This window comes from Neoarthrinium moseri (genome assembly GCF_022829205.1).
Source record: "Neoarthrinium moseri strain CBS 164.80 chromosome Unknown scaffold64_Wmoseri_CBS_16480, whole genome shotgun sequence".
NCBI classification, from domain to species: domain Eukaryota; kingdom Fungi; phylum Ascomycota; class Sordariomycetes; order Amphisphaeriales; family Apiosporaceae; genus Neoarthrinium; species Neoarthrinium moseri.
The window spans coordinates 188,745-213,905 of record NW_026055178.1 but is presented as its reverse complement, the minus strand read 5'-3'; the positions used below and the strand labels follow the sequence as shown (position 1 = coordinate 213,905).

The following is a 25,161-nucleotide window of genomic DNA, read 5'->3' as shown; positions in this document are numbered from 1 at the left end:
CCAACTTTAATTGATTCCTTCTTTGGGCAACATAGCTCCTGGGGACAATCTCTCTCTATCTACTACTACTGTATCTCCCCGTCCGCATGCCTGCGAGGTAAGGCCTGCCTCTCCAGTCTGGTCCATTGATCGATACTCCATCCCATCTTATACAATTTACAGGACTTTATTATTTTTTTTAAACCACAATTGCAATTCCCCACGAGCTGCTTCATGTCGCCTGCCTCAAGACACAAGAGACGGACACACATTTCGGTGCTCGCCTGGAGAGTCATAATCTAATCCAATCCAATCCAATCCAATCCAATCCAATCCAATCCAATCATTCATCACACCCACCCCCAGTCCCCATCGTCAACCGCCGACTCCAGAGCTCTCGTCTCATCCATCTGTCGCTGTCTCTCGCGCGCGCGCGCCGACTCGCCCCTGCTAGCCGCTCGCCTATTACCCGTCCCCGAGCTTGTCCTTTTCTTTTCTCCTGCTTTTTCTTCCCTCCTCCGAGCCCTTGTTGTAGGAAGAGCCAAGTCCCCTGGTCGCCTCGTCCCATTGCTGTGTCGAGCTATCGTCGGCACCTCGGATCTGGTCTGCGGGTTTGACGCTTCTGCGGCCTACACGCAAAGCCTCGTGCTGCCGGAACACCTTTGGGGGCACCTGATGGCCTCGTCGTCCGCCGTCGCCAATTCCACGCCCGTCTCCACCGCCCAGTCCGCTGCACAACCCCAGCGCCGCCCGTCACAATCCCAGTCGCATCACCATCGCGCCGCCTCCTCGTCCTCCTCCACCGCGGCACCACCGCCGCCTCCTCCTCCTCCTCCTCCTCAGCCTCTGGTGACGTCCTCCAGTAGCAATCTGAATGCGATTGCCGCCGCCGCCGCTGCCACCGCCGACCCCAAGATGTCGCAATCCCAGCCCTCCTCCCAGCAGTCCTTTTCCATGAGCCAGCCCTCGGCCTCCCACTCGCAGGGCTACCGCCAGTTGTCCGACTCCCAGTCGAGGATCGCCCACAATGATGCGCCCCAGATCTACTCGGTTAGTCCACAACCCCCCCGGCTTCTCGACGCCCTTCCCGTTCCCCTCGTGCGCAGTTCGTTGCCGCTAACGTGGCCCTTTCCCCTCCCCTCTAGGCCTCCTACTCCGGCGTAGATGTGTACGAGATGGAGGTCAACCAGATCGCCGTCATGCGCCGCCGCAATGACAGCTGGCTCAACGCCACCCAGATCCTCAAGGTCGCCGGTGTCGACAAGGGCAAGCGCACCAAGATCCTCGAGAAGGAGATCCAGACGGGCGAGCACGAGAAGGTCCAGGGCGGCTACGGCAAGTACCAGGGCACCTGGATCAGGTTCGACCGCGCCGTCGAGGTCTGCCGCCAGTACGGCGTCGAGGAGCTCCTCCGCCCCCTCCTGACCTACGACATGGGCCAGGACGGCGGCGTCGCCGGCCGCGGCGACCTCAACACCCCGACCAAGGAGCAGGCCCTCGCCGCCCAGAGGAAGCGCATGTACAGCAACACGGCCGCCGACGGCCGCACCAACGGCCTGTCCGGCACCTTCTTCAAGAACATCTCCAGCACCGCCTCCAACGCCGTCGCCGCCATCAGCAAGGCTCGCTTCGACTCCCCCGCGCCTCGGAACCGCACCGGCCCGACCCGCCCTCCCAGCTTCAGCCGCCAGTCCTCCATGCAGAACCCCGACGACTTCCCCGGCAACTCCCAGCAGAGCTTCACCTCGGACTATGGGAACCAGGTCGACTCGGCCTACTCGACCCAGAACTCCCACATCTTCGCCGCCGACGAGCCCCCGCGCAAGCGGCCGCGCGTCATCACCCCCAGCGACAGCTTCGGCTACGCCTCCCAGTCCATGGATGTGTATGCCAGCAACTTCCCCGGCTCGCCCACCGAGCCGAACGAGTCCTTCATCTACTCGCAGGCCGGCATCCACGCCCAGACCTCCGAGGACGGCGTGCCCCTGCCCCCCCTGCCCATGGACATGTCCCCGGAGGCCGAGCAGAAGCGCCACCACCTGATGAACCTCTTTGCCGACGAGAACCTCAAGGATTTCTCCCAGCACGAGCTCTTCCAGTCGCTGACGTCCTTGGACTTTGACTCGCCCATCGACTCGGCAAACAACACGGCACTTCACTGGGCGGCGACCTTGGCGCGGATACCGCTCTTGCGAGCCCTGATCGCCGCCGGTGCGGATCCGTTCCGCGTGAACACGTCGGGCGAGACGGCACTCATGAGAGCCTGCCTCGTGACCAACAACTGGGATCTGAGCTGTTTCCCGGAGCTCCTCGACGCCCTGGGCAGCACCATCGAGATCACGGACAACAAGGGGCGCACCGTCCTGCACCACATTGCCGTCGCCAGCGCCGTCAAGGGCCGCAGCCAGTCCAGCCGTTATTACCTCGAGAGCCTCCTGGAATGGGTCGTCCGGCAGGGGAGCGCACCTAGCAGCCAGACGACGAATGGTGTTCCCGCCGCGCCGCGGATCAACCTGGGGCGCTTCATGAGCGAGATCGTCAACGCCCAGGACAAGGGGGGCGACACGGCCCTCAACATTGTTGCGCGCATCAACAACCGAAGCATCATCTCGCAGCTCTTGGAAGTGGGTGCAGACCCCGGCATCCCCAACAACAACGGGCTCCGGCCCGTCGACTTTGGCATCCGAGGGAACGGAGGCGAGGACGGCGTCAACGGCGACGTGGCCCAGCAGAACGGCGCGCTAGACGCCGAGAAGAGCCGCGAGAGCAGCGATGATATTATCAAGTGTGAGTTTCTCCTCCGCAGCAACATCCATGCCCTGATGGACGCCGTACTAACTCGGGGGGTTGCAGCCATCACGCAGCTTGTGACGGAGACGTCGACGAGTTTCCAGTCAGAGCTGAGCAAGAAGCAGACCGACCTGGACTCCTTGCACGCGTCCCTCCGAACAGCGTCGGCGCAGCTGGGAGATTCAAAGCGCCAGCTGGAGTCGCTGCAAGCACAGGCCAAGGCGCAGTCCCTCACGCGGCAGAAGATACACAACCTGGCCCGTGGGCGCGAGGAGGAGCATGTCCGCCTCCGCCGGATCGAGGAGAGCCACGGCCCCCTGAGCCCTTCGGCGACTGCCTGGGAGGCCGAGCTCACGGACGCGGCGAGTGACCCCAGCAGTCTGCCGGGCGCGCCGGTCCTGCGTGCGAGGATACAGGCCCTTCGGCAACGCAGTGAGGTGACACGGAAGGCGGTCGGGTCCATGAAAGGGAGGAGTAAGGACGTGGAGGTCAAGTACCGCAGAGTGGTTGCTCTCTGCTCCGGCGTCCCCGAGTCGGACGTCGACGCCGTCATCGACGGGCTGCTGAGAGCGGTCGAGAGCGAGAAAGACGGGTTGGAAATAGGGCGCGTCCGGAGGTTCCTTGGTGGTGTAGATGGTGTCGTGCATTAATGTTTCTCCTTTTTTTTTTTTTTCTTCTGTCAATGATTCTTGTTGCATTTCTGGCGAGCGGCGTTGGTGGCGTTGCGAAAAAGCTTTCTGGCATAAGAGTTGCTATATCAATATTACACGCTGTGGACGAACAAATAGTATAGCTGGCTGGTTGGGCTAGTGGGGAAGAGGAGTACCCCCTTTTTTATTTTCATGAGCATGCCGCCGAGTCTGCGCAGCTTTGGAGCGACTTGGATCCTGGATGTGTATATAGCCTCGAGGAAAGGGATACAAACATGCAATCTACACATGTTTGAACTGTGTTTTGTTTTCTTTCTTCTACGGCATTATCGCCCATCTGTCTCTGAGCCACCCAATCTGCTACAGCGACTCGCCCAAGCAACCATAGTCTTCGTCAAGGGTATCATGAGAAAAACAAAATCTTATCGTTGCGCGTCGTTCTCCTCAGAGCAGCGGGCTGCAATCCTCGAGGCGTGGAGGAGTAACGTCTTTCGTTCCGTGTTGTCTCATCTCCCTCTAGCCTGCCAGAGCATGTGCCATTCGTGATTAATCCATCGTCCCCTTCGATATATCCCCTTCAGCCTCGCAAGCCCTTGCCCTTGGCTTTCTGTACCAGCCCGTCCAGCAGATTCCACGCTGCATCGCCGCCCTGCGAAAGCCTGACCCTCCCCTCGCTCAACACGAACCCGTCGCAGGCAATCCTCAGCACCCGCACCGCGGCGTGCCGTGTGTCCAGCGCCAGGTGGTGCCTCAAGTAGTCGGCCAGGGCGTCGGTGAAGGGCTGAGCCGTCTCGGCCGCCCGGCCGGCGCGCACGAAGCCGCCCACGTCCTCGGCGGGGATGGTGACGTCGATGCTCTTGAGCCCCAGCGGCTGCTTCTCCGCCGTCGCCCCCTCCTCTCCTCCTCCTTGTCCGGCGTCGTCTGCCGCCGGAGTCCCGTGTCTACTGCTGATGGCGGCGGATACGGCCGCGGGCGTGAACCCCAGCGTCAGCACCACGTCCTTGCCCGCCCTGGCGCCGCCGCCGACGGACCCGGAGTCGACGAGCCAGCGCTCAAACGCCGCCACCAGGGTCCCCGGGTCCAAGCCCAGCGGGCTGACGCGCACGTCAAAGGTCCGGGTCAGGAAGTCGGTAAGCACGGCGCGCAGAGGCGCCGGGGCGCGGATCAGCAGGAGGGGCAGGGCAAGGAAGCTGTCGCCGGCGGGCGCGGTACTGTTGCTAGGGTTGGCGGGCGCGGGGACCGAGGGGTGCGACGTCCACTGCTGCTGCTCTTCAGCGGAGCTGGACTGGGCGTCGCCGGAGAGCGCAGGGAGGAGAAGCGCGGAGAAGGCGTTGCTCTCGTACTTTAGCTCGAGCTTGAGGGCCCCGGGTGAGGAGTCGGGCACTGTGGCGTTGTTTCTCTTCTTCCTCTGCCCTCCCCGCCTGCCTCCACGGCGGCCGCTCGGCTCCGGCGCCGGAGATGCTGCGTCCTGCTCGTCGTCGTCCGCGGTGTCTTCCCCGGCCTCCCCCTGCGCCTCGAGCATACCGCGCACGCCGGCCCAGTCCCACTCGACGCTCTCGAGGGCGCCGGTCTGGCCCAGCGCCGCGGCGTCCGAGGAGGCAGTGTCGAGTCCGACCTGCACGCCGCGCACGACGTCGCCGACCAGGACGTCGCGCAGGCGCTTGGACAGGGTGGCGAGGCGCTGCGGGGTCAGCGGCTCCGAACCGACGTGCAGGGGCGACAGGCGGTGGGCGGTGAAGGTGGTGTTGAGGAGGGCCATGGTTGGAGGTGTGTGTGTGTATGTATGATGGTCTACGTTTTTACGTTCTGGGTCGTGCAAACGGGCGAGGGCGTCTCGGGAATCTATCTGTCTACCCCTACCCGGGCGTGCCTGTCGGAGGAGGAACTGAGTGCGGTTCTGCGTGAGGCGGAGGCATGTCGACGCGACGAGCGCAGGTGGGCATGCGAGACAGAGCAACGGGGAACAGTCAACTAATTGTCCATGTTGGATTGTGATCTAGTTCACTACTTGTCATAGTTAGCGTATAAGTGACCTACCTGGCTGACCGCGTCGACGCGTCGGGTTGTGGGGCAAAAGGGACAGACAGCTGGAGAGCTGGAGAACTGGGGAGCTGGAGAGCTGGAGAGGGTTTACTGCTGTAACTACGTACGTACAACAGCTAACTCAACTCGACTTGAGTTTGGGCAGTAGTATATTTAGTTGATGGCGGGGCCCCCACGTCATACCTAGGTACTTTAGGGTAGGCTTGGTCGGAGAGTATACCATAACTGCCTAGGTCAATCCAGCTTTCTCCCTGCCCCTTGATGGGCTGCTCCATCTACGATACTCTCTCGTAAAGCGTGGAGTCACCGGCTTATCGATCATCAGTGGTGAAATTGGTGAAATTGGTGAAACCAGCATCGGCATCAGCCTCAGAGTGAGGTGAGGCAGATCAATCACACTTGTCTGTTGGGCGCCCCCAATGCTTCGGCCTCTGTCTCCATCTAATCATGTCGTCAGCCCGTGTTGTCTCCCTTGGCCAACTCGCATTCGGCACATGTCCATGCCCCCGCACGTACGCATACTGAACGTGTCGACATGTCGGACTCGGACACAGACCTCTCGTCCCGGTTCTCCCCAGGATCCCTCAGCGCCTCCCGGCAATCCCCTGTGGCCCATGAGGCTGAAGGCGACTTCCCAGGCTTCATGAGGCTGCCTCCAGAAATCCGCCACCAGATCTACCTGGCCGCCATCCCCTCGCCCGGCGTCAACTTTTTCAATGTCCACAGCTTCCCGAATGACCACAAGGGAGCAAACCGGAGCGATTCGCCACCTAATCTGCATCTGGACCTGCGTCGTCTCTCCATCGAGGACGACGACCATGCCGTGGCCCTGTACGACCCCTCGGCCTGGCAGACCAGGCACGCCCTCCGTCAGACCTGCCGAGAGGCCCGGCTCGTCTGTGCCATCCCCGAGGACAAGATAATACGCCTCACTCTCTCGCTTCCGAGGAGGGGCTTGTTCACCCATGCTGGCGATGGCCTGCAACGCTCCATGACGCCACTGCAGAAGGACCCCCTCCTCCAAGCCGAGTCTGTCGTCTACCGCCAAGTCGAGGTGCATGCCGATGATATCGTGGCCTTGTCGGTGGAGAACTGCAGCTTCAACATTGTCTTTGAGGAATCCACCATGTTCCACGTCGGCCGCGATGACGATGAGGACGAGATCAATCTGGGCTGGGCGTACGACCCAGAGTTCAAGGGCGGCCGGCCGCTGGGCATCCCGAGGCATAGGTTCTGTCTCAACCTGGCGCGTGACGACTGGGCCACCATGCGCTCCATGGAGGAGATCAGCACCGCGCTCTTCGAAGCCGCCACCGGAGGCGCGAGCCAGAGTGGCAGTGGGCTGATCATGCTGGATGACGAGCTGGAGACGAATAAGGATCGCGTCCGCTCGCAATCCTACACCCAGGATCCCCTGGGGTTTTGGGACCGCTGGGGAGACCACTACATCACTGTCCCTTGGTCATACGAGGATCTGGGAATGAATACACAGCTCATCAAGGCCGGCCCTGAGAGGGAGCAGATGCGCACAAGATATCTGAGGTCGGCCCAGCTCAAGAGCCCGAAACGGCCAGTAGACTCTCAGAGGCCTAGGGATCCTTGATTGTCTGGACTCGTATGCGCTTCAGAGCTTCGTCCAGAGATCTTTGGTGATAGCCAAACCCCCCGGCCCCCTGATTATAAAACCGTGCTTCCGCGGACAGTTTCACTCTATGGGTCTCTGGAGGGAAGAAATTTTTTGTTATTAATTTTTTAAAATTTGATCGTGCTATCTCATTTCTAGTCTGATGCGATAAACATCATATTCTCCCCTACCCAACTAAACCTCGCATGTGGGACAGAACAATGAACCACAAACCGGCACTTCGCTCTCAAATCAGACCTCTCCTCCTTTCTTCTACTCCAGCGTATCCTCCCGTTTCATGACGCCGGGTGAGGCTTCTGGCTGTCGGTGCTCCTGCCAGGGTTACCAGGCCCGGGCGGGTTAGGTGGAGGGGTCGATGGCGTTACACTCCTGAGCGTCACCTGGACCTTGTTGTCTGAGCTGTCGGTGCTAGGATCCCAGTTGAGGAGCCAGATGTTGGTATTTTCGTACGGCGTGGCAAACCACTTAGTTTGGAGCTTCCCACTGCTGGTCGCCCAGGCAGCTGTGTTGCCATAGAAGACAAACCCGGTTGTCAGGTCCTCGGTAGTCGCCTCACCAGAGACGAAACCTGTCTGGTGAGTTGTTGCAGTGTCGCTGGGGATATAGTATGTAACGCCAGACCAAGACGGGGTCGCCTGGCCAGGGGTGGTCACTGGGATCCCAACCATGCTGGTGGAATCACTGCTGCTCCTGGTAACTGTTGAAATTTAGAAAGAGTACCCTCCCAAAGAAAATTCTAAACGGCTCTACTTGCATAGGACTGCGGCAGCCTCGGTGTCGTTGGCGAGAGAGGCGTCGCCCAAATACGCGAGGCCTATGCTCCAGTCAGCTTCCTTCCCCTGACTATTAATGTGCATCTCTCTGTTTTACCATTCCAGTAGAAAACTGACAGGCCACCGAAGCCCTCGCCATACGCATACAGCTGGAATGAACTGCTTGGGACACCCGGAGCGTCCGGCGTGGGCACCGCTTGGGCGGCCAGGGGTAAGAGACCTAAGGCGAAGATGGATGACAACATCTTGCGAAGACTGATGGTTGATGAAAAAGGCTTTACAAGCTACGGGTCAAAGTGAGTCGGTGACTAGGCAATGGTGGAATGGACTAAGATATGTATAAGACGTGAGTCGCTCGAGGTGGCGGGGATCGACACGTCATGTTCCCTCAAGCGGATGGCATGTGCTGGGTCGAGGCCTTTCAAAGTCGAGCCATGTTACCATGGTCCCAGTTCCCGGTTTCCAGGGCCCTTTCTCTCACTTGGGCAGGACGGTATGGGGGGCCCTGCAAGCAGACGCTGAAAGACTGGCTATGTGCCTACGACCCGCAATGTCAACGGCCTCGGGAGATCGCCTCGGCCGGGAGGGTGGGGTGTTGCATCGGACCCCAGACCGTACTTTGCTAAACACAAAGGCTCAACACGTAATCCCATTAACTTATTGGTCAGCTGTCTATAATCGTCCGCGGCCCTATTTTTGCGCCGTCGGCACTGCAGCACGTGTGCCACCAAGTAACATTGCGACGGACGCGGCCTGCGCGTGCCCTTTATACCCCGGTAAGCTCTGTCCGGAAGAGGCAACTTCCTACGCGAGTGGATCTCCGGCTCCGAGATAGGATGGTGTTAAACAGACAAAAACTCCGGCCCCTGGACTGCAGGCGGAAGTAACCGTGCCGCGATCCATCATTGACCTCTTTCCCCCATTGTGAGCCCTCAACTGGATCCCAGAAACCATGGCGGCAAGGCGGTGGGCTACCAGAAATAGCACACCGACGGGAATATCTGTTCTCGACGTCACATCCGATATGGAAACCCGGCAATCTTTCATTGGTTGAGATAATCACGCGAGCCTGCATCCAGTGGCAGTACCAGTTTTCTTGGTATTTCGTTGAAACCTGTCTCGCATGGACATGGACTTGCAGCCTTACGCATCTTCCGCATGACATCCCGGTGTATTCCTATATTGTATAGACATGAACTCGGGCAGGATCCTATTGAAGAAGGTACTTGAGCCCCAATGACCCCACAAAGCTTTCAGGTGCTTCTTTCCGGATGCACTGGCCAATCAGAAGAGTCATTGCGTTTGAAGTAACCTTTGAGTTACCAATATTCAATGGCGATAGAGCATATAGACCGGAGATGATCCACGGGCCAGTAACCTGCTTCAAGCGCCCAACCATCACAAGGCTGACGTGGATTTTCAGCTGCAGGCTTCTATAGCTAGGCTAACGTACGCGTTGTACGTCAGTATCATATGCTATTTGGTATAGTCCCCTTTCAGAGTTTCGGAACACCGAGCCAAGTAAACAAGGCACAACTCCACGGGCAGGCAAGCAGCCAGACAGTCAAGTGCGATACTCACAAGAGAAGCGCACGTCAGCTCAGCCTGACCCCGTAAATGAAGCTGGGGAAGTGTACGTAGCCGGAATGTCTGTGGCCCCGAGGCTGATGGCGCAGTCTTTCTGTTATCAATCGCAATCATCTGAGCGCCAGGTGTCGCTTGGACTCGGGAAATTAGAAAATGTTCTTCAACATAAAGACCAGAACTAGGTTGCTAAGAGACTTTTATACCAGCGATGCTCCTCAAGTGTCTATATAACAAGACTCAAGATTCATCTCTAATTCCCGTTGATCAACATTCCTCCGCTCGAGGTGATACATACATTACTCGTTGTTGAGGACGACACGAGCCCAGCTCCCTCAAATTTCTTTGTCTTCATTACCCTTTCCCCTTTATTGCTAGCGTGGGTCGCCACTTGGTATCCCAGGTTTGTCACCATGCAATTATCCATCTCGAACCCCTTGATCCTGGTCTACGTCCTCATCACAGGCGCAGTAGCCACACCTGTGCTTGGGCCTGTGACTCCCCGCACAGCTTGCAGTGGTAACACACCTTCCACACGCTCAGAATGGTGTAACTATTCGATTGATACCGACTACTCCACCATCGTTCCTGACACAGGCGTGATGAGAGAATACTGGCTGGAGTTGACTGACGTGACCGTTGCCCCTGATGGGATCTGTCAGTTTTCCCGCTTAAGAAGACTCTCTGAACATTTGCTGATGAATACTTTCTAGCCCGTGCCGCCATGGCTGTCAACGGTTCCATTCCAGGTCCAACTCTGATCGGTGATTGGGGCGATACTTTCGTGATTCATGTAAAGAACTCTCTGACAACCTCCAATAATGGCACCAGCGTTCACTTCCATGGCATTCGGCAAAACTATACCAACGCCCAGGATGGTGTCAGCTCCATCACGCAATGCCCAACGGCACCTGGCGAGAGCATTACCTACACGTGGCGCGCAACTCAGTACGGCTCTTCTTGGTACCATTCGCACTTCTCGCTTCAGGCCTGGGAGGGCGTCTTTGGGGGGATCATCATAAACGGCCCGGCTACGGCTAATTACGATGAGGATCTTGGTACGCTTTTGTTGAACGATTGGGACCACTCCACCGTTGACGAGCTGTACAATTACGCCCAGACTGTCGGCCCGCCGACTCTTGCGAATGGCCTCATTAATGGGACCAACACATTCGAGGACGGGGGTTCCAGATTCACCATGTCGCTCACCTCGGGAACATCGTACCGCCTTCGCCTTGTCAACGGCGCTATTGACACACACTGGAAGTTTATGATCGACAACCACACCCTGACGGTTATTGCTTCGGATTTCGTGCCTGTGGTGCCATTCACAGTGGACTACGTAAATATTGGAATGGGTAAGTCATATCACCTGCTCCACAAGCCCATCAAAGGGGCATTTGAATTAACGGGGAAGTGTTTAAGTTGCTGACGTCCTTCAGGCCAACGTTACGATGTAATAGTTACTGCTGACCAGACCGACCTTGCTGATAATTTCTGGCTTCGTGCCATCCCACAGTCAGCCTGCTCCGACAATGACAATGGCGACGGCATCTTGGGCATCGTGAACTATGACGGCGCGAGTGTCACAGATCCGTCAACTATTCGGTTGGACTACGGCGCCGATGCCTGCGATGACGAGACGGATAACCTAGTGCCCTACATTGCCAAGGAGGTGGGCGGTTCTGACCTCTCAGCGCTTGAAGATGCAGGCATCGCGCTGCAGGGCAACTTGTTCAAGTGGACGCTAAACTCGACGTCGCTGCTGACGGACTGGGCGGCCCCGACGCTGATGCAAGTGCTGGCGGGCACCAAAGACTATGAAGCTGATGACGCCGTCATTAAGCTCCCGAGTGCCAACCAGTGGTTCTACCTGGTGATCGAGACGGACCTAGCCGTGACGCATCCAATCCACCTGCACGGACACGACTTTTTCGTGCTGGCGCAGGGAACGGGGGCCTACTCATCGTCTGTGGCGCTCAAACTCAACAATCCACCACGCCGCGACGTAGCCATGCTGCCCGCCAGTGGCCACCTCGTCATGGCTTGGGAGACGGACAACCCGGGTGTATGGTTGCTGCACTGTCACATAGGCTGGCACACGAGCGAAGGTTTCGCGTTGCAGTTCGTCGAGCGCTTTGACGAGATTGCCACCGTCGCCGAAAATACCTATGTCGTTGACACGTGCGACACCTGGAGTACATTCTCGGATGCCAACCTCGTTGTGCAGGAAGACTCGGGGATCTGATCCTTAAGAGACAGAAGAGATATGGGAAGGAGCAGAGGGGTAGCGTTGCAGAGATGGACATGGAACTGAGGCAATCATTTTTGTTGCCTAATACCAAAACGTTGCATCGCACATTCTCTGTTATTGCCGGGGAAGATGGCGAATTTGGACGCTACGTACCACGCGACCAACTTCTAGACTCTTTCCAACGCTGACTTACTAGGCCTACTCCGAATGTGCCATTGATCCCATGATGGCGACCAGATTAATGCCATGCCTCTCAGTGAAGGAGATCCGTACTGTTAGTGAATGACCACACTGAGTTGGTCTGGGATGACGCTATAGAACCCTGCGGACATGCCATGCGCCTGCAAGCTTCCGTTGGACTTGGCGGGATTATGTGCCAGTGTTGCTCCAGGCCAAGCCATTCGGATTTGCACACATACCGGCCCGCGTTCATCAAGAAAAATTTCTTTCTTTGCTTTTTTCCACGTTGTAAGAGCAATTGGCATATTTGGGCATTACTCGATACGTTACCGAATAGCGTCTGGTTAATCCGATAATCAGATGCAGTTTTTATCATGACTTTAGCTAGGAAAGAAAAAGTCTTTACTCCGGTCAGCCTCTCGGCTCGACCTGCGATATACCACAGTATCTCATGGCGGGTCGTTGTCACGTTTTGGGTGCCATAGTTTCGTGGGGCAGCTATGTCGCGATTGATGACGATCAAGGCGTGATACCCCATTCACCAATCACAATCCGCAGATTGGTAGCTGGGGCTCCTTATGAGGCTAGAGTTGTATTGTGCCATAGATCGATTTCATCATACAAGACCACGCAGGTAGCTTAAGCCCAGCCTGCAGTTTTGGCACTGGTAGTCTGTGAGTGAGCCTAGATTACGAGCGCTTGAAGGTTTCAGTAGGAAGTACTGTAGAATATTCGACCCTTCGACGTTGATTGCAGGCCGGACATTCTACGTCAGGTAGCTACGCTTGCTGTTGCCTGATGTGACTTACTGCATTACCTTGTAAGTAATCTGGCTTACTTTGAAGCTGGCGCCATACTGCCCCGACTGTATCTCGCCTGAGCCGCACTGAATCTAGTCAAGCTAGCCAGTCAGTCACATAAAGCTACCTCTCACTCCCGAACCCTGACACCATGACATCTCTCACTACATCAATGTGGTAACACGTCCGAGGCACCAAGGCTGACGCATTGTATATAGTTCGTCTTCAGCTCGCCCGCTTCTCTCATTGTGACAAATTCTAGTAATCTGTAGCCCTCGCTGGTCGCTACTTTTCGCAGTCATGGCTGAAGAGATCCGCGAGACAAAGGCCGCACCGTATTTGGAGAGTCCGGTGGCGTCGGACACAGAAACGGCAGGCCGCAAGATCAGCGAGAAGTCACTGCTTCGCAAGATTGATAGCAGGCTCTTGCCCGCTGTAGGACTACTGTATCTTTTGTCGTTCCTGGACCGAAGCAATGGTGAGTGGTTGGAAACCCCTTATCGGCAATGCCTGGGGGATTCAATCTAACCCAAATTACAATACAGTTGGAAACGCCCGAATCGAAGGCCTGTTAACCGATCTACACATGAGTGAGTTTCCGTACCCATTTTGACCGGAACGCCTGGCTGAGTTTATGATCTTCTAGCTGATGATCAGTACCTCAATGGGTTGACATTATACTTCGTTGGCTATGTCTTGTTCGAAGTGAGCAGATACCTACGTGAAACTGCGTGATACCACCACAAGCTCACCGGAACTCAGATCCCATGCAACATTATCCTTAAGAAAACCACGCCAAGGATCTGGCTTCCTGTCCTCACGATCGCCTGGGGAATCGTCGCAACCCTGTTGGGTGTAGTAGAGAACTACGCCGGCTTCCTCACCGCACGATTCTTTCTCGGTGTAACAGAATCTGGTCTCTTTCCTGGTGTCGTCTACTACTTTTCCATGTGGTACAAGAGACGCGAGCGGCAATATCGTGTTTCACTCTTCTTCAGTGCGGCATCGCTTGCTGGTGCATTTGGCGGTATACTAGCTTACGTGAGTCTCCCTGTAACACGGGTATACAGCTGGTAATTCCGAATACTAACAATAAGTCTAGGGTATTGGGCGGATGGGGGGTATAGTATGGGCGAATGGATGGCGGTGGATCTTCATTCTCGTTAGTGCATCGCATCACCACAAACACGTATGGCTGGTACTAACGGATGTACAGGAGGGGATCTTCACGGTGGTGGTGGCTGTCGCAGCATTTTGGTAAGAGAGCGTGTCTGGGTTGATTAGTCTATCATACAATTACTGACCAGATACGCAAGGTTTATCCACAACTACCCTAACACTTCGACCTTCTTGAACGATGACGAAAGGGAACTCATACAGCAGAGACTGTCTTCAGACTCGGATGCTACGAACGAGGAACACTTCACCTGGGCTGCGGTTGTTGAGGCTCTGAAGGATCCCAGTTGTTGGCTTTATGGCCTTGGCTTCCACACCATGAGCTTGCCGCTTTACACACTTTCCCTCTTCTTGGTAAGTTCCGTCATGCAACTTATTTGAATAATTGCTGACCAACTCTCAGCCAACCATCATCACGAACCTAGGCTACACAGCTGCCAAATCCCAGTTGCTTACCGTTCCTCCATACGCCTTCGCTTTCATTACAACCTTGACCGTTGCAATCGCATCGGAACGTCGGGGGCAGAGAGCACTCTTCATCGGTGGCTCTTCCCTCTTCGCTGCCATTGGATACGCCATCCTGCTTGGCAATACCGATCCAGTTGCCAGGCCAGGAGTCTCCTACGTGGGTGTATTCTTCGCGGCTGGTGGAATATATCCCGCCGTTGCACTTGTGCTATCGTGGCCAGCCATAAATGTTTCAGGCCAGACAAAGCGGGCCACAGCAAACGCCATGCAGATAAGTATCGGGAACTGTGGCGCGGTCATCGGTACACAATTGTACCGAACTACGGACAGGCCGCGATTCGTGGTAGGACACAGTGTTGCGCTTGCGTATTTGCTTGCAAACATTGCTGTTGTGGCCGTCTTGGGTTTTCGGCTGAAGAAGGAGAACCAGCGCAGAGAGGGTGTTGCCCCTGAAATCAAGGATGTCGGGCAGGTTGTCGACTGGAAGGGTGACTCGGATCCTAGATGGAGGTTTGAATACTAGTTCAGGGATACTACATCAACTGGGAGGTCGAGGTCAGCGATATAATGGTGTCAACACTTGATATATTTTGCCTTGCACATGCTCCAAGTAGACAGCCGAGGTATTAATAAAAACTCAAGTGGTATCACTGGACATATCTATACGTAAGCCAACCAACCAGTACCAAACCCATGGAAACGCCCGTTAGCTCACCACTAAAGACCGACAAGTCTTCGCAATGCCGAGTTCTCCAATATCGGGAAGTCCCCAATCTTTTGAATGCCGTTGCCAGCCACAAACTGGTCCTTATGTCTTCCCATTGCCATCTCAGTCAATACCTTCCCAAGGGCATCCGTTGGGCTGTGAATGCTCTTAATACCCAGACGCACCAGCGGGCTGAGCAAGGGCTCCAGGAACTTGTTGACTAGAGGCTTGTTGGGCAGATAGGGTTTTATGGCTTGGTGAGAAGCAGCATCTACGAAGGCAGGTCGTGCGGAGCTCGTGTGGAAGTTCGGATTTTCCTTGCGCAACACTGCCAGTGCCAACTCAGTCTCTCCTTTGACGCGGGCGAATATCGCGGCAAAGCGCCCAGGTTGTGTTGTTGCTCCGAGGCCAGACACGTAGACGAAGTTGAAGGGTTCTGTTTCAGACGCCAAGCCCCTAAACGCCTTTGCGGCTTCTACGGCGTAAGTCTTTGTGATCTTCACGTACTCCCTGAATTGAAGTCAGTTTGGCTGATACAGGTTGTAAGTGGGTAGAACGAATGACACACTCTGCGCCAACTTGAGTCTGGCTGATTCCCAGAGCCCACACGCAGCCATGAGCCCCTTTCAGCTTCTCGATAAGCTCAGAGTCGTACTGCTCAAAATTCTTGTGGATGATCACATTGATTCTGGGGTCTTTTGCGTCATCTACCATTGGGACAGGCCGGCGGCTGAGGATGGAGATCTTGCTAATGTCTTTCGTCTTGATCATGGCGTCCAGAACCCCCGACCCAACAAGGCCGGTGGCCCCTGTCAGAATGACATGCATCTTGGTGTGGCTTTTATGCACTAAGAGATATGTGGACGAAGGAGATAGATGATATGCGTCTAATGGGATCACGACATCTCGCGAGGAGTCAACAACCCGATCCAATTCGCTTCCAAGTTAAGATCAATGGCGGACACTAATTTGACTTTCCAACATGGTCGAGCCGGTATTTATAACAAAGAGATAGGTGAGGACAGCTTTAACAAGCTGAGCCCCAGATCCTCCGGCTGCAGCGTTCAAGGGGGCAGTGGAGCATATATCAGCGCTAATGCACGGGCTTATCCCTATTTCCGGTCGGTTCCTGTATTAACTCCGTGAGCTAATTGCAGATTTGGATATCGAGAAAAGATGTTGAGTGCAGTATTCCCACCGCAGTGCCGAGTCCTGCTTTAATATTGAGCTATTTCCAACGGCTACGGCTATGTGTGCGTATTAATACGTCTGTGCCAACGGCGCTACCCCAGTCTCCACGACACCCTCGACCACTGAGTTACAACCTTACATCTTTAGACTCCTATACGTTGGCAGCTCGGTGACCCGTGGGCTCGATTGGCTCGAGTTCGAGTTGCTTGTCGACGTTGCGTTTCTGTTTGTCCTGAGCCTCATGGCCCTCAAACATGAAGGTCAGTTCTTCTAGAGTCCTCCCCTTTGTCTCTGGGAACAGTAGATAAACCGTCGTGATCTCCACGAGGATCCAAACGCAATACACGATGTAATACTTCCAGCCGATCTTATCGAGTGCGATCGGGTTGACGTAAGTGTTGAAGAAGACGGCGGTCCGGACTGCGAGTTGCTCAAAAGCTATCCCTTTGGCTCGCTGGCTGTACGGAAAGATCTCCACCAGGTACGTGTAGGCCAATGCGTTCCAGCCAATGTTATAAAACCTGGCGCGGTCAGTCATTACGAGGGACAGATGTTCGGCAATGAAACTTACGGTGAGTAGAAAAAGATGAAAACCAAAACGGCGATGCCCGCCGATGCTGACTTATCAATGGCATATCGTGCCGAGGCAATCGTCCATACGACATACACGCATGCTGTACCGATAGTACAGGTCAGAAACATCTTCCTACGTTTGAAGCGTGGCGCGACGAGAGCGATCGGGACGCCCGTCAACAAGTCCCAGCAACTCTTGCTCAGGATGATTTTCTGGACCGTCTGATTGTCTGTTATACCGACAAGGTTCAGGATTGCCTTCATGTAGAAAGACAACAGGCCGTTGCCACTCCACTGGGTAAAGAACCCGATGATCAGCGCAAGCAGGAAACGCCGCCTCATTGGCGCGTCGCGTATGACGTCTGCCCACACGAAAGCCTTGGCCGTTTCCTTCTCGAGGGCGAGGGTGCTCTGGATCTGGGCGAACTCGAGTCGCACATACTCCTCCCCGTTCTCGCCCTCGCTGTGGTACTTGGATAAGATAGCAAATGCCTCGTCACTTCGGTCCTTGGACACGAGCCATCGGGGGCTCTCTGGACAGAAGGGTAAGAAGCAGACCTGGCACATGCTTGGTACTAGTTGGAGAAGCGATGGCAGGCGCCATGCCCAAGTACTACTCATCTGAAATGTCCCGTAGGTCGTTCCTGCGGCCACAATCGCACCGATGAACCAAGATGCGTTAAAAAGAGAAGTCATCGTAGACCGCTCCTTCTCGTAGGACAGCTCGCCGATGAGAGAAGAGGCGTTCACAATAGCGAACGGTATGCCGAATCCAAGGACCCATCGGGAGGCTAGGAACATATCTTGGTTCAATGCCCCAGCTTGTAGGCCAGCGCCAAGGAACATGATAAGTGAGGCCGTTGCAATGGTCCATCGGCGGCCAAGATACTGCGACACGGTTGGTACAAAAGGGACAGCCATCAGCCCCCCCAAAGAATACATGGCATTGAGCAAACCCAGCCTGTCGGAGGTAGGATTGTTGAAGTCTGTTAATGCAGTCAGTCACTGCTTGCGGGGGGCTACTCCTATTTCAACAAGGCGACATACAAGAAACCCAGGAAGCCACCGCCTGTAAGCTATTCATCATTGATGAGTCGAAACCAGAAGTCCATTCGACACCGAGGCCGCAAGGCACCAGTATCAGGTACAGAAACCGCAGGTTGGGTTTTTGATACCATTTCATTGTGTCATTCTGGGCGATGTTAGATACCCGCGGGTCCCCCAACTCCTCCTTTTGCCCAATGATCGCCATGGTCGATTCAATTCAATATTGGCTTTTCAAATCGCCCCTCCGTGGTAATTCGGACCGTTCAGTCGTGCTGTGCCCGGTCTTCGAGACAACCTTCTGAGAGAGCTGTTCGTCAACCTATGGGATAGGAGAACCTCAAGCGTCGAGGCTCTTGCCGCGAGGACCGCCTCTTTATTTCAATACGAGCCTCCCAAGTCCTAGCCCTCGAGGTATCCACCTCCCGCAAAGGCCAAGAAGTCGGGCACCGTAGCGATTGGGTGGCAGGAGGCGGGTTATACAGATCCTGGCCTTGGGGAAAGCGGGGAAGTGTGATAGTGTGATAGCAAGGCACTCTATTGATGGAATATGCGAGGCTGACTACTGTGGTGCATGGCAAGGCCGGGGTCGCAAGCTTGGCATGATTCGCTGTTCCGCTCCTATCTCGCTCGTGGATTGAACGTCCCAACCGAGGAATGACGGGTCACCATTCACAGTCATCGATGTTCCAGTACGGTTCTTGGCAATGCTGACATGTTGCATTCACTCCTACTAAGTATGCATGGCAGGATGACTACAACAAGAGAAATGCTTCACCGCACAGCATAAGGCCCGATTGCGTGGCATGGAAGCAGCGTAGCTCAAAGTTGTTCCGGCCTCAAAGGAGCCTATGTGGGAAGCAATCGTGGTTTTTGTCTTATTTGATTAGCATTGAGGCTACAAATAAAGTGCGGACCCACCACCACCCGGGAGCTCAAGGCATCCCGCCGCAACAGAGATCTGTATGTACAGTGAAGACCTGAAACATCTCGAGCTTCCTCCGCTCCGCCCACTTCCACGTATTCCCAGCTTCCCTTTCCAATCTTCTAGGCAACCGGCTTTTTTCCCCCTTCTCTTCCCAACAGTATGGTATCAATGTTCAGTGCTGCCGCTGCTACTGCTGTCTCATTTCGGGGTCAAAGCCATCTCCCGCAAAACCGCACCCTCACAATGACTGCAGCCACAGCCTGCACTACTCTCGCGTTCCTGATGTTTTCCATTTGCATTAAATCATGCTGTCCTGCGGTATGCAGTGCCTTGACACGCTCGACTGACAGACATGCATGAAGTCGTTGGGCAGGAGAGCCATTTGCTGCCACTGGGGGCGCTGGTGTCACTGCGGCAACTTGCAAAGTACTTCCACCGTACTGATCGAATAAGGTAGGCATGAAGTGGGACGGGGTCAAGAAGGGATTGGAGTTGAAGGTAGAATGGACGGTGACGAGGAAAATAAGGTGCAGGTCAATGTGTGGATCGAGTGAATGAAGGGGATGTTACTGGGTAGACTTGTCAGGTAATTGCTGTCCAGCTGAATGATGAGCAGAACTTACTTGAATCCAGCAGGCACTGGCAAAATCTGAGGCTGTGCAATGCAGCGAGGAATCTTTTAGGACAGTTCGTTCCACCATGTGTGATGGACAAAGTCGACTTATGCATATATGAGTAGGAGGAAAGTGAAAAGAATGTGAGTCAAGCTTACTGGTGTTGTGGTTCCGCGTTTGTTCGCAGTGAAGATTCGCGTGCTGGCGCGTGTCGATGTGTTTGGTGTTTGTCTCAAGGGTTCAGATGAGGTCTGCCAGAGTAACCATCAGGCCAATCGAGGCATCGTCTGAACAACGCAACGATGAGACTAGAAGAAGTAGGAGATGGTGAGGTGATGACTTACGCGGCTTGGTTGTGTTTTCTTTGGGGGGCGGGGGCTTATTGCGTGTTCTAAGAGTGGCGCGTTCCAGTAGCTGTTGAGGTTTTGACCAAAAGGAAATGCGAAATAGGAAAGCAATGAAATCTCGAGGATGTCTTACGCAGTGCCATAGTGTGGTGCAGTACGGTGACGCGCCTGTGTTTGGAGTGGTGACAAACGCGCTTGGGATGCCCCAAGGAAGAGTATTTTTTTTTCCCCCGAGAAATGGAGATGCCTGTTCATGGTATGAGGGGCGGCTGAAATATCGAGTCGAGAGATGAGAGGTAGTGAGCGGTGGTGAGTGGTGGTGGCTCTGAATATTGAAGTGATGAAGGCATTGACCAATGCAGATCCCCGCCGGTCACGGTTCACCAAGAACAATGGTTGAGATGGTTGGAGTGGGTGATGGATGGCATGATGGATGAAAGAGGATGAGAGAGAGAGAGCATCGATGGTTATGCCTCCAGCTCGATCAGGCCTCGAGGGTGTGGATGATGGAGTGGAATCGGGGAGAAGATGTGAATCTGGGGAAGAGGAGCTGCTTTTGTATTCCCACGGGTGCCTGAGGGCTGATTACTGATTACACGCAATCCTAGGCTTAGCCGTAAAATCCAACAGGGTTGGCCACGACTTTCCATTGGTCCAGAGGTACCTGTCGTCCGTGATCTGCGGATCTGTATAGCAGAGCCGCACCTTATCCCAACGACACACGACAGGGGGTACATCGGTTGCCCGGTGCCTTAGGTACCAGCAAAAACACCACGACCAGAATTTTTTTAATTCTGCCAATCAGACCAATGAAAACCCAAGATCAGCCAGAAATCATAGTTCTATCTTTATTGCGTGTGCACCAATCTCGGGGTACGTACCTCAGCCCGCCATTAATCCGCATCTCGAGTGCTGAGGCGCAGCAACACCCGCGATGCGATGCCGGTGCAGGCCATCATCGCATACTGTGAGCCACAATTGCATAGTTATTCCAAGGTGCTATGCTCTATGCTATTATTCTTGAACATGGTCACGTATGCCCGGGATTCTGAGATTGTAGGCGATCCCGCGGACGATGCAGCGAGTGCAGAGCTGGCTCCGCTTATGTTTGAGAGCTCTCCAATTGCTCGCGAGTAACGCGCTCCTTATGAGCATAGAAAGCCAGTTGATAAATACCGATCTATCGCCGGCTGTCCAGGGCGATGCGACGTCTCATGATAGTACGTACGGCACTATCCTTTACACAGGTCTGTACATCGATCTATCGTGCCGCGTAAAAAGATAATCCATTTCCTCTATCGGCTGTGTAGAAAAAGAAGAAGAGAAATCACAATTTAAGGCGAAACTGCCTGAACATTTCATTCAGACCATCCTCACTCCATTCTTCAAGGTTTGCAGCCTCCCATTCGGCCTGCAAATGTCTCAGTACCATCCTGTAGCCTCGTTAGCCAATATTGTCTACTTAGCAAGCTCCCAAACGTGCAGAGGAGATCGATACTGTCTAGGAAAGAAAAGAATATAGATGCCATCCCCAGGAAGAGTGCCACATCATAGCTCTGGCCCAACATACCAGACTTGCCAGAACTCGACATCGCCGTCATCCGACTCTGGCTCCCACTGTCCATGATCCCACGGCCCGTCTTTGCGCCAGCTATATTGAAGAGCCTGGACCATGAACCTGGTTGCATGATCCAATGCGCACCAACCGGATTTGTCTACGGCGCTGCGGTGTGCGTAGTTTTTGGATTGAAACGCGTTTTTCATCCTGCAAAAGGACTGCAAGGCCTGGTAATCGATGTCTTCGACCTCCTCGGCCTCCATCAGGTAGTCTCTGGTGTACTCGTCGAAGAACGGGGCTATATATGGACTGCGTAGCACATGCCGCACGAGCCCGCCCGCAGTCGTGTCGAGGTCGCCGCCGAAATTGAGATAGTCGCAGAGTAGCTCAAAACTGCGCTGTATGGCTCGGCTGCGACCTGGATTATAGGCCACCGGACTTGCCATATTCTGCGCTTGCATGTGCGTGGACTGACAAGGGCCAGGGCGCTCGAGTCTATCGTCTATTGAACATGTACTCCACTTGAAAGTGAGACACTGGGCTTGACGCTCAACGACCGATTGTTTCAGCCGTCACGCCAGAATCACAAAAGATGGCTGGCAAACAATGGAAATGGGGAAAGAAGATTGACTCGATCCTGGGAGTCGGGACCAAGCCGAAAATGTCTACTGTTATGGGGAGAGGGGTCTAGCAATTGTTCTTTCATACGCGATCCAAAGAATGAGGCCTCGAAGCTAAGGCGACCAAACGGGCACATCCCGCCCCGATCAAGCCCCTGGTCTATCTGCACGTACGCGGCTGTTGGAAGTGGCAGCGTCCAACACAATGCGTTCAACGAATATGTGGTCATACACCAGTGCCGGGCCGACGCATTGTTCGCCCGATTTTCACACGAGGCCGCGCCGCGAGGCCGTTGGTCACAATCAACCCTCGTGCTGTGATAGGAAGCCCCACTTCTCGGAGCTTGAGCCTCGCCGCTGAAAACTGTGCTGGAGACTCCATGATACCGAGCAGCAATTTCTTGCCCTAAATACATGCGCAACAGCAAGTTAGGTTTAAAAAGGAGGGAAACAGACACTTGGGCAGTGAAGTCCAGTGTCGGTCCCACATCCAATCGTCCCGAGACCGAGGACCCTCACTTGTGGGACGGGACGGGACGGGACGTGGAAGACTGCAAAAAAATTACGGTTCAGGATCACCACCTATCTTCACAAGGCCAAAAAAGGAAATGTCCCTCGAGCCGGATTTGAACCGGCGACTTGCGGATTACAGCAAAGCGTGTAGAAGCTTCTCACATTTACAGTCCGACACTCTGCCAACTGAGTTATCAAGGGTTTGATTGGTTGCAGGTTTCATTATTACGTTTTATGTTAGATTCAATCTCGCCAAGTGGGCATCCTTCGGACAGGATGGGAAATTTACACATTTCGGACAGACTGGCTTGGAGGGTCCGCTGCGGGTCTGATGAGTCATATGCGGGCAGATCGCAACCTCACATGAATCGGTAGTCCGTCCGTCGGTGTCGCTAGGCCCTTGTTCGTCCGATAAGCCCGATCCCCGTCCAGAACATGCTTCGAGGTACCGGTATTGTCTCTTTTGACAGACATACGTCAGCTCTGCTTCTTGGGAGTTTGTACAACAGTCTGGCCGGAGGGCGCGCCGTATAACTCACTGTGACTTGTCCCACTCATCCCATGACGCCTCGATTTCAACCTCACGTACGGTAAAGAGCAAGACCATCTTCAGTTCAATCATGGCCAGCTCCTGACCAATGCAGTTCATCACTCCGTACTCGAAGGGTCTCCATTGGCCAGGTTGCGACGGATGCAGAGGATCACTCTGAGGCACCAGCCACCTGTCGGGTAGGAACTCGTTCACTCGTGGCCAAAGGTCCGGGTGATAATGTATGCAGGCGGTCCCCGTTACCACGGCAAACCCATCCGTAGGGAGTCGCATGCCTTTTCTCGTGGTCAAGAAGAACTCAGGGCTCCCATTGCGGAGTGTCGCAGCGATCGGGGTAAGTCGAAGGGTTTCCTTAACCACCGCTAGGGTGTAAGGCAGAGAGTTCAGAACTTGGGGAGATTGGCGCAGGGTCTCGGCTACGGCGTCGGTGTTGGGTCCAAAGACCTCGTCATGCTCCGCACGGAGCCTTTGCAGTACCCCTGGGTTCTTGGACAAGTATTGAAAGGCCCAAGTGATGGTGATGGCTGTGGTGTCATGACCAGCAAAGAGAAATTGCTGAACGAGTCCCAAAACATCGTCTGTGAATTCAGAGCTGGAGGTTCTGGCTTGTCCTGTCCGAGTCTCGTTGATGTACTCCTTCATCGCCAGCTGTATTACCGTTTTTTGAGTTGCCGATTGTTCAGCGCCCATTTGTTCCTTGATACGCGGCATCAGGATTTTGCGCAGTTGTCGACGACATCGCCATCCATCATACTGGTAAAAGGGACTCAGCCGCCTGCGTAGTGTAGCTAGATTCTTGAATTGCACCTGACCAACGAGAGTTCTGAGCGCAGTCTGTAACTCTGTTGGCCCCTTACTCTGCTCATCCAGACGCAGGTCGCTTGGTATTGGTCAGCTTTTCTAATGCCGAGACATAACTATATTGCCCAGTGCCACTTACAGCACAACGCGGCCAATTATGTCAAGGGTCAAATCGACAGTCTTGGGAAGGAGTGGGAACACTGCACCCCAGCTGCCATTCTTCCCAGCGTGAGCCTTCAGGATGTCCAAGAAGACTTCAACCTCATCCACCAGTGCGGACACGTGCGATTGCAAGTTCCGCTGCGAGAATCCTGGGTTCAAACGAGACCTCCAAAGTCTGTGCAATGCGCCACCCCACCAGGTAAGGTTCCTTCTGCCTGCTACAGGTTCAATGAGATACTTGATCTGGGCGTGTTTCGGTTGGTTTCTCTCCAGCACAAGATCCTGACACATGGCTGGATCTAATACCAGAGCGATTGGTTCCTGTGCTGGCCATACATCAATATACAGGACACTAGGGCATTCTTGGGCGTGTGGGAAAAAATCGCGCCAATGTTGAACAACATGTATCTGGGCATAGAACTGATGGGCATCTGGTGGATATTTTCTGAAAGTCTCGGCCAGTAAAGGCAAGTGGCCGGAAATGAAAGAGTGCGGTTCCAGGATGGGCTGCAAGACTCAGATCAGCACGCGTATCTTCTCCGTATCTTCTGCAAGGCTAGAAGGAAGGCTAGATAACCAGGTCACAGGGCAGGCGAATGCCACAGTGAGTCGATAAACGGGCAGCAGCGCTCGACTTACTATACCCTGCGCTTTCAATCGCCGTATTCTGAGTCGAATTTGAAGGCCCTCATACAAGAACAATGCGAACTTTCCGCAAACCAAGAGCAAGACAGCAGCGCAGAGCGACTTCAGCGTATCCGCCGACACCACCTGATACATCCTCCCGTTCGTGCCTATAGACATATTCTTTTAATCTTCTATCGGTGAATACAATGAGTTATGACAGACGAACGGTTCAGTTATGTTGTATGCACACCGCTGTTCACTTAAGGACGCGTCTCCAGCTGGGTATTCGGGGAGGTGTTGACTCCGAAATGCATGGCTTATCAGGAAGAGCGTCAAACTTCCACGTTAGCTACATCAGCTCATTAGCGGATTCAAGTCAAACTTTTGGATCTTTCCCCGATGCGAACCTTGCTGCTGGACTAAGAGGGCGCGCCTCCTCCGGGCGGAATACCTTAATCCCCGCCTAACGTTGATTAGAAGCTCCACGACTCCATTCACGGTGCTAGCTTCCCGTACGAGTGGCTAGTTATTTAAATTTACTAAAGACCGTACAGAGGATCTGCTACTATGTATAACACTTGCCTC

At 54.6% G+C, this 25,161-nt stretch overlaps 10 protein-coding genes across 10 annotated transcripts; 4 read left to right on the top strand and 6 right to left on the bottom strand.

Moving 5' to 3' along the window:
* Window positions 1-894: 894 nt before the first annotated feature.
* JN550_011236 (uncharacterized protein) lies at window positions 895-3,419 on the top strand (the record flags this gene model as incomplete). Its single annotated transcript, XM_049309579.1, has 3 exons — window positions 895-1,029; window positions 1,125-2,766; window positions 2,833-3,419. The coding sequence occupies 3 exons, from the start codon at window positions 895-897 to the stop codon at window positions 3,417-3,419; spliced, it is 2,364 nt and encodes a 787-aa protein (XP_049166876.1).
* A 577-nt stretch (window positions 3,420-3,996) lies between these two features.
* JN550_011235 (uncharacterized protein) lies at window positions 3,997-5,178 on the bottom strand (the record flags this gene model as incomplete). Its single annotated transcript, XM_049309578.1, has 1 exon — window positions 3,997-5,178. One exon carries the CDS (start codon window positions 5,176-5,178, stop codon window positions 3,997-3,999), a length of 1,182 nt encoding a protein of 393 aa, XP_049166875.1.
* Window positions 5,179-5,997: 819 nt separating this feature from the next.
* JN550_011234 (uncharacterized protein) lies at window positions 5,998-7,065 on the top strand (the record flags this gene model as incomplete). Its single annotated transcript, XM_049309577.1, has 1 exon — window positions 5,998-7,065. The coding sequence occupies one exon, from the start codon at window positions 5,998-6,000 to the stop codon at window positions 7,063-7,065; it is 1,068 nt and encodes a 355-aa protein (XP_049166874.1).
* Window positions 7,066-7,382: 317 nt separating this feature from the next.
* Window positions 7,383-8,125, bottom strand: JN550_011233 (uncharacterized protein; the record flags this gene model as incomplete). Its single annotated transcript, XM_049309576.1, has 3 exons — window positions 7,383-7,797; window positions 7,858-7,921; window positions 7,978-8,125. 3 exons carry the CDS (start codon window positions 8,123-8,125, stop codon window positions 7,383-7,385), a joined length of 627 nt encoding a protein of 208 aa, XP_049166873.1.
* A 1,752-nt stretch (window positions 8,126-9,877) lies between these two features.
* On the top strand, window positions 9,878-11,712 carry JN550_011232 (uncharacterized protein; the record flags this gene model as incomplete). The annotated part of the gene is made up of 3 exons (XM_049309575.1): window positions 9,878-10,121; window positions 10,178-10,822; window positions 10,907-11,712. The coding sequence occupies 3 exons, from the start codon at window positions 9,878-9,880 to the stop codon at window positions 11,710-11,712; spliced, it is 1,695 nt and encodes a 564-aa protein (XP_049166872.1).
* A 1,286-nt stretch (window positions 11,713-12,998) lies between these two features.
* On the top strand, window positions 12,999-14,865 carry JN550_011231 (uncharacterized protein; the record flags this gene model as incomplete). Its single annotated transcript, XM_049309574.1, has 8 exons — window positions 12,999-13,176; window positions 13,244-13,288; window positions 13,345-13,403; window positions 13,461-13,739; window positions 13,801-13,860; window positions 13,915-13,955; window positions 14,015-14,228; window positions 14,278-14,865. The coding sequence occupies 8 exons, from the start codon at window positions 12,999-13,001 to the stop codon at window positions 14,863-14,865; spliced, it is 1,464 nt and encodes a 487-aa protein (XP_049166871.1).
* A 194-nt stretch (window positions 14,866-15,059) lies between these two features.
* Window positions 15,060-15,876, bottom strand: JN550_011230 (uncharacterized protein; the record flags this gene model as incomplete). Its single annotated transcript, XM_049309572.1, has 2 exons — window positions 15,060-15,558; window positions 15,617-15,876. 2 exons carry the CDS (start codon window positions 15,874-15,876, stop codon window positions 15,060-15,062), a joined length of 759 nt encoding a protein of 252 aa, XP_049166870.1.
* A 514-nt stretch (window positions 15,877-16,390) lies between these two features.
* Window positions 16,391-18,064, bottom strand: JN550_011229 (uncharacterized protein; the record flags this gene model as incomplete). Its single annotated transcript, XM_049309571.1, has 3 exons — window positions 16,391-16,760; window positions 16,811-17,798; window positions 17,860-18,064. 3 exons carry the CDS (start codon window positions 18,062-18,064, stop codon window positions 16,391-16,393), a joined length of 1,563 nt encoding a protein of 520 aa, XP_049166869.1.
* Window positions 18,065-21,072: 3,008 nt separating this feature from the next.
* Window positions 21,073-21,749, bottom strand: JN550_011228 (uncharacterized protein; the record flags this gene model as incomplete). The annotated part of the gene is made up of 2 exons (XM_049309570.1): window positions 21,073-21,178; window positions 21,316-21,749. 2 exons carry the CDS (start codon window positions 21,747-21,749, stop codon window positions 21,073-21,075), a joined length of 540 nt encoding a protein of 179 aa, XP_049166868.1.
* Window positions 21,750-22,971: 1,222 nt separating this feature from the next.
* On the bottom strand, window positions 22,972-24,240 carry JN550_011227 (uncharacterized protein; the record flags this gene model as incomplete). Its single annotated transcript, XM_049309569.1, has 2 exons — window positions 22,972-23,866; window positions 23,927-24,240. The coding sequence occupies 2 exons, from the start codon at window positions 24,238-24,240 to the stop codon at window positions 22,972-22,974; spliced, it is 1,209 nt and encodes a 402-aa protein (XP_049166867.1).
* Between the last annotated feature and the right edge of the window lie 921 nt (window positions 24,241-25,161).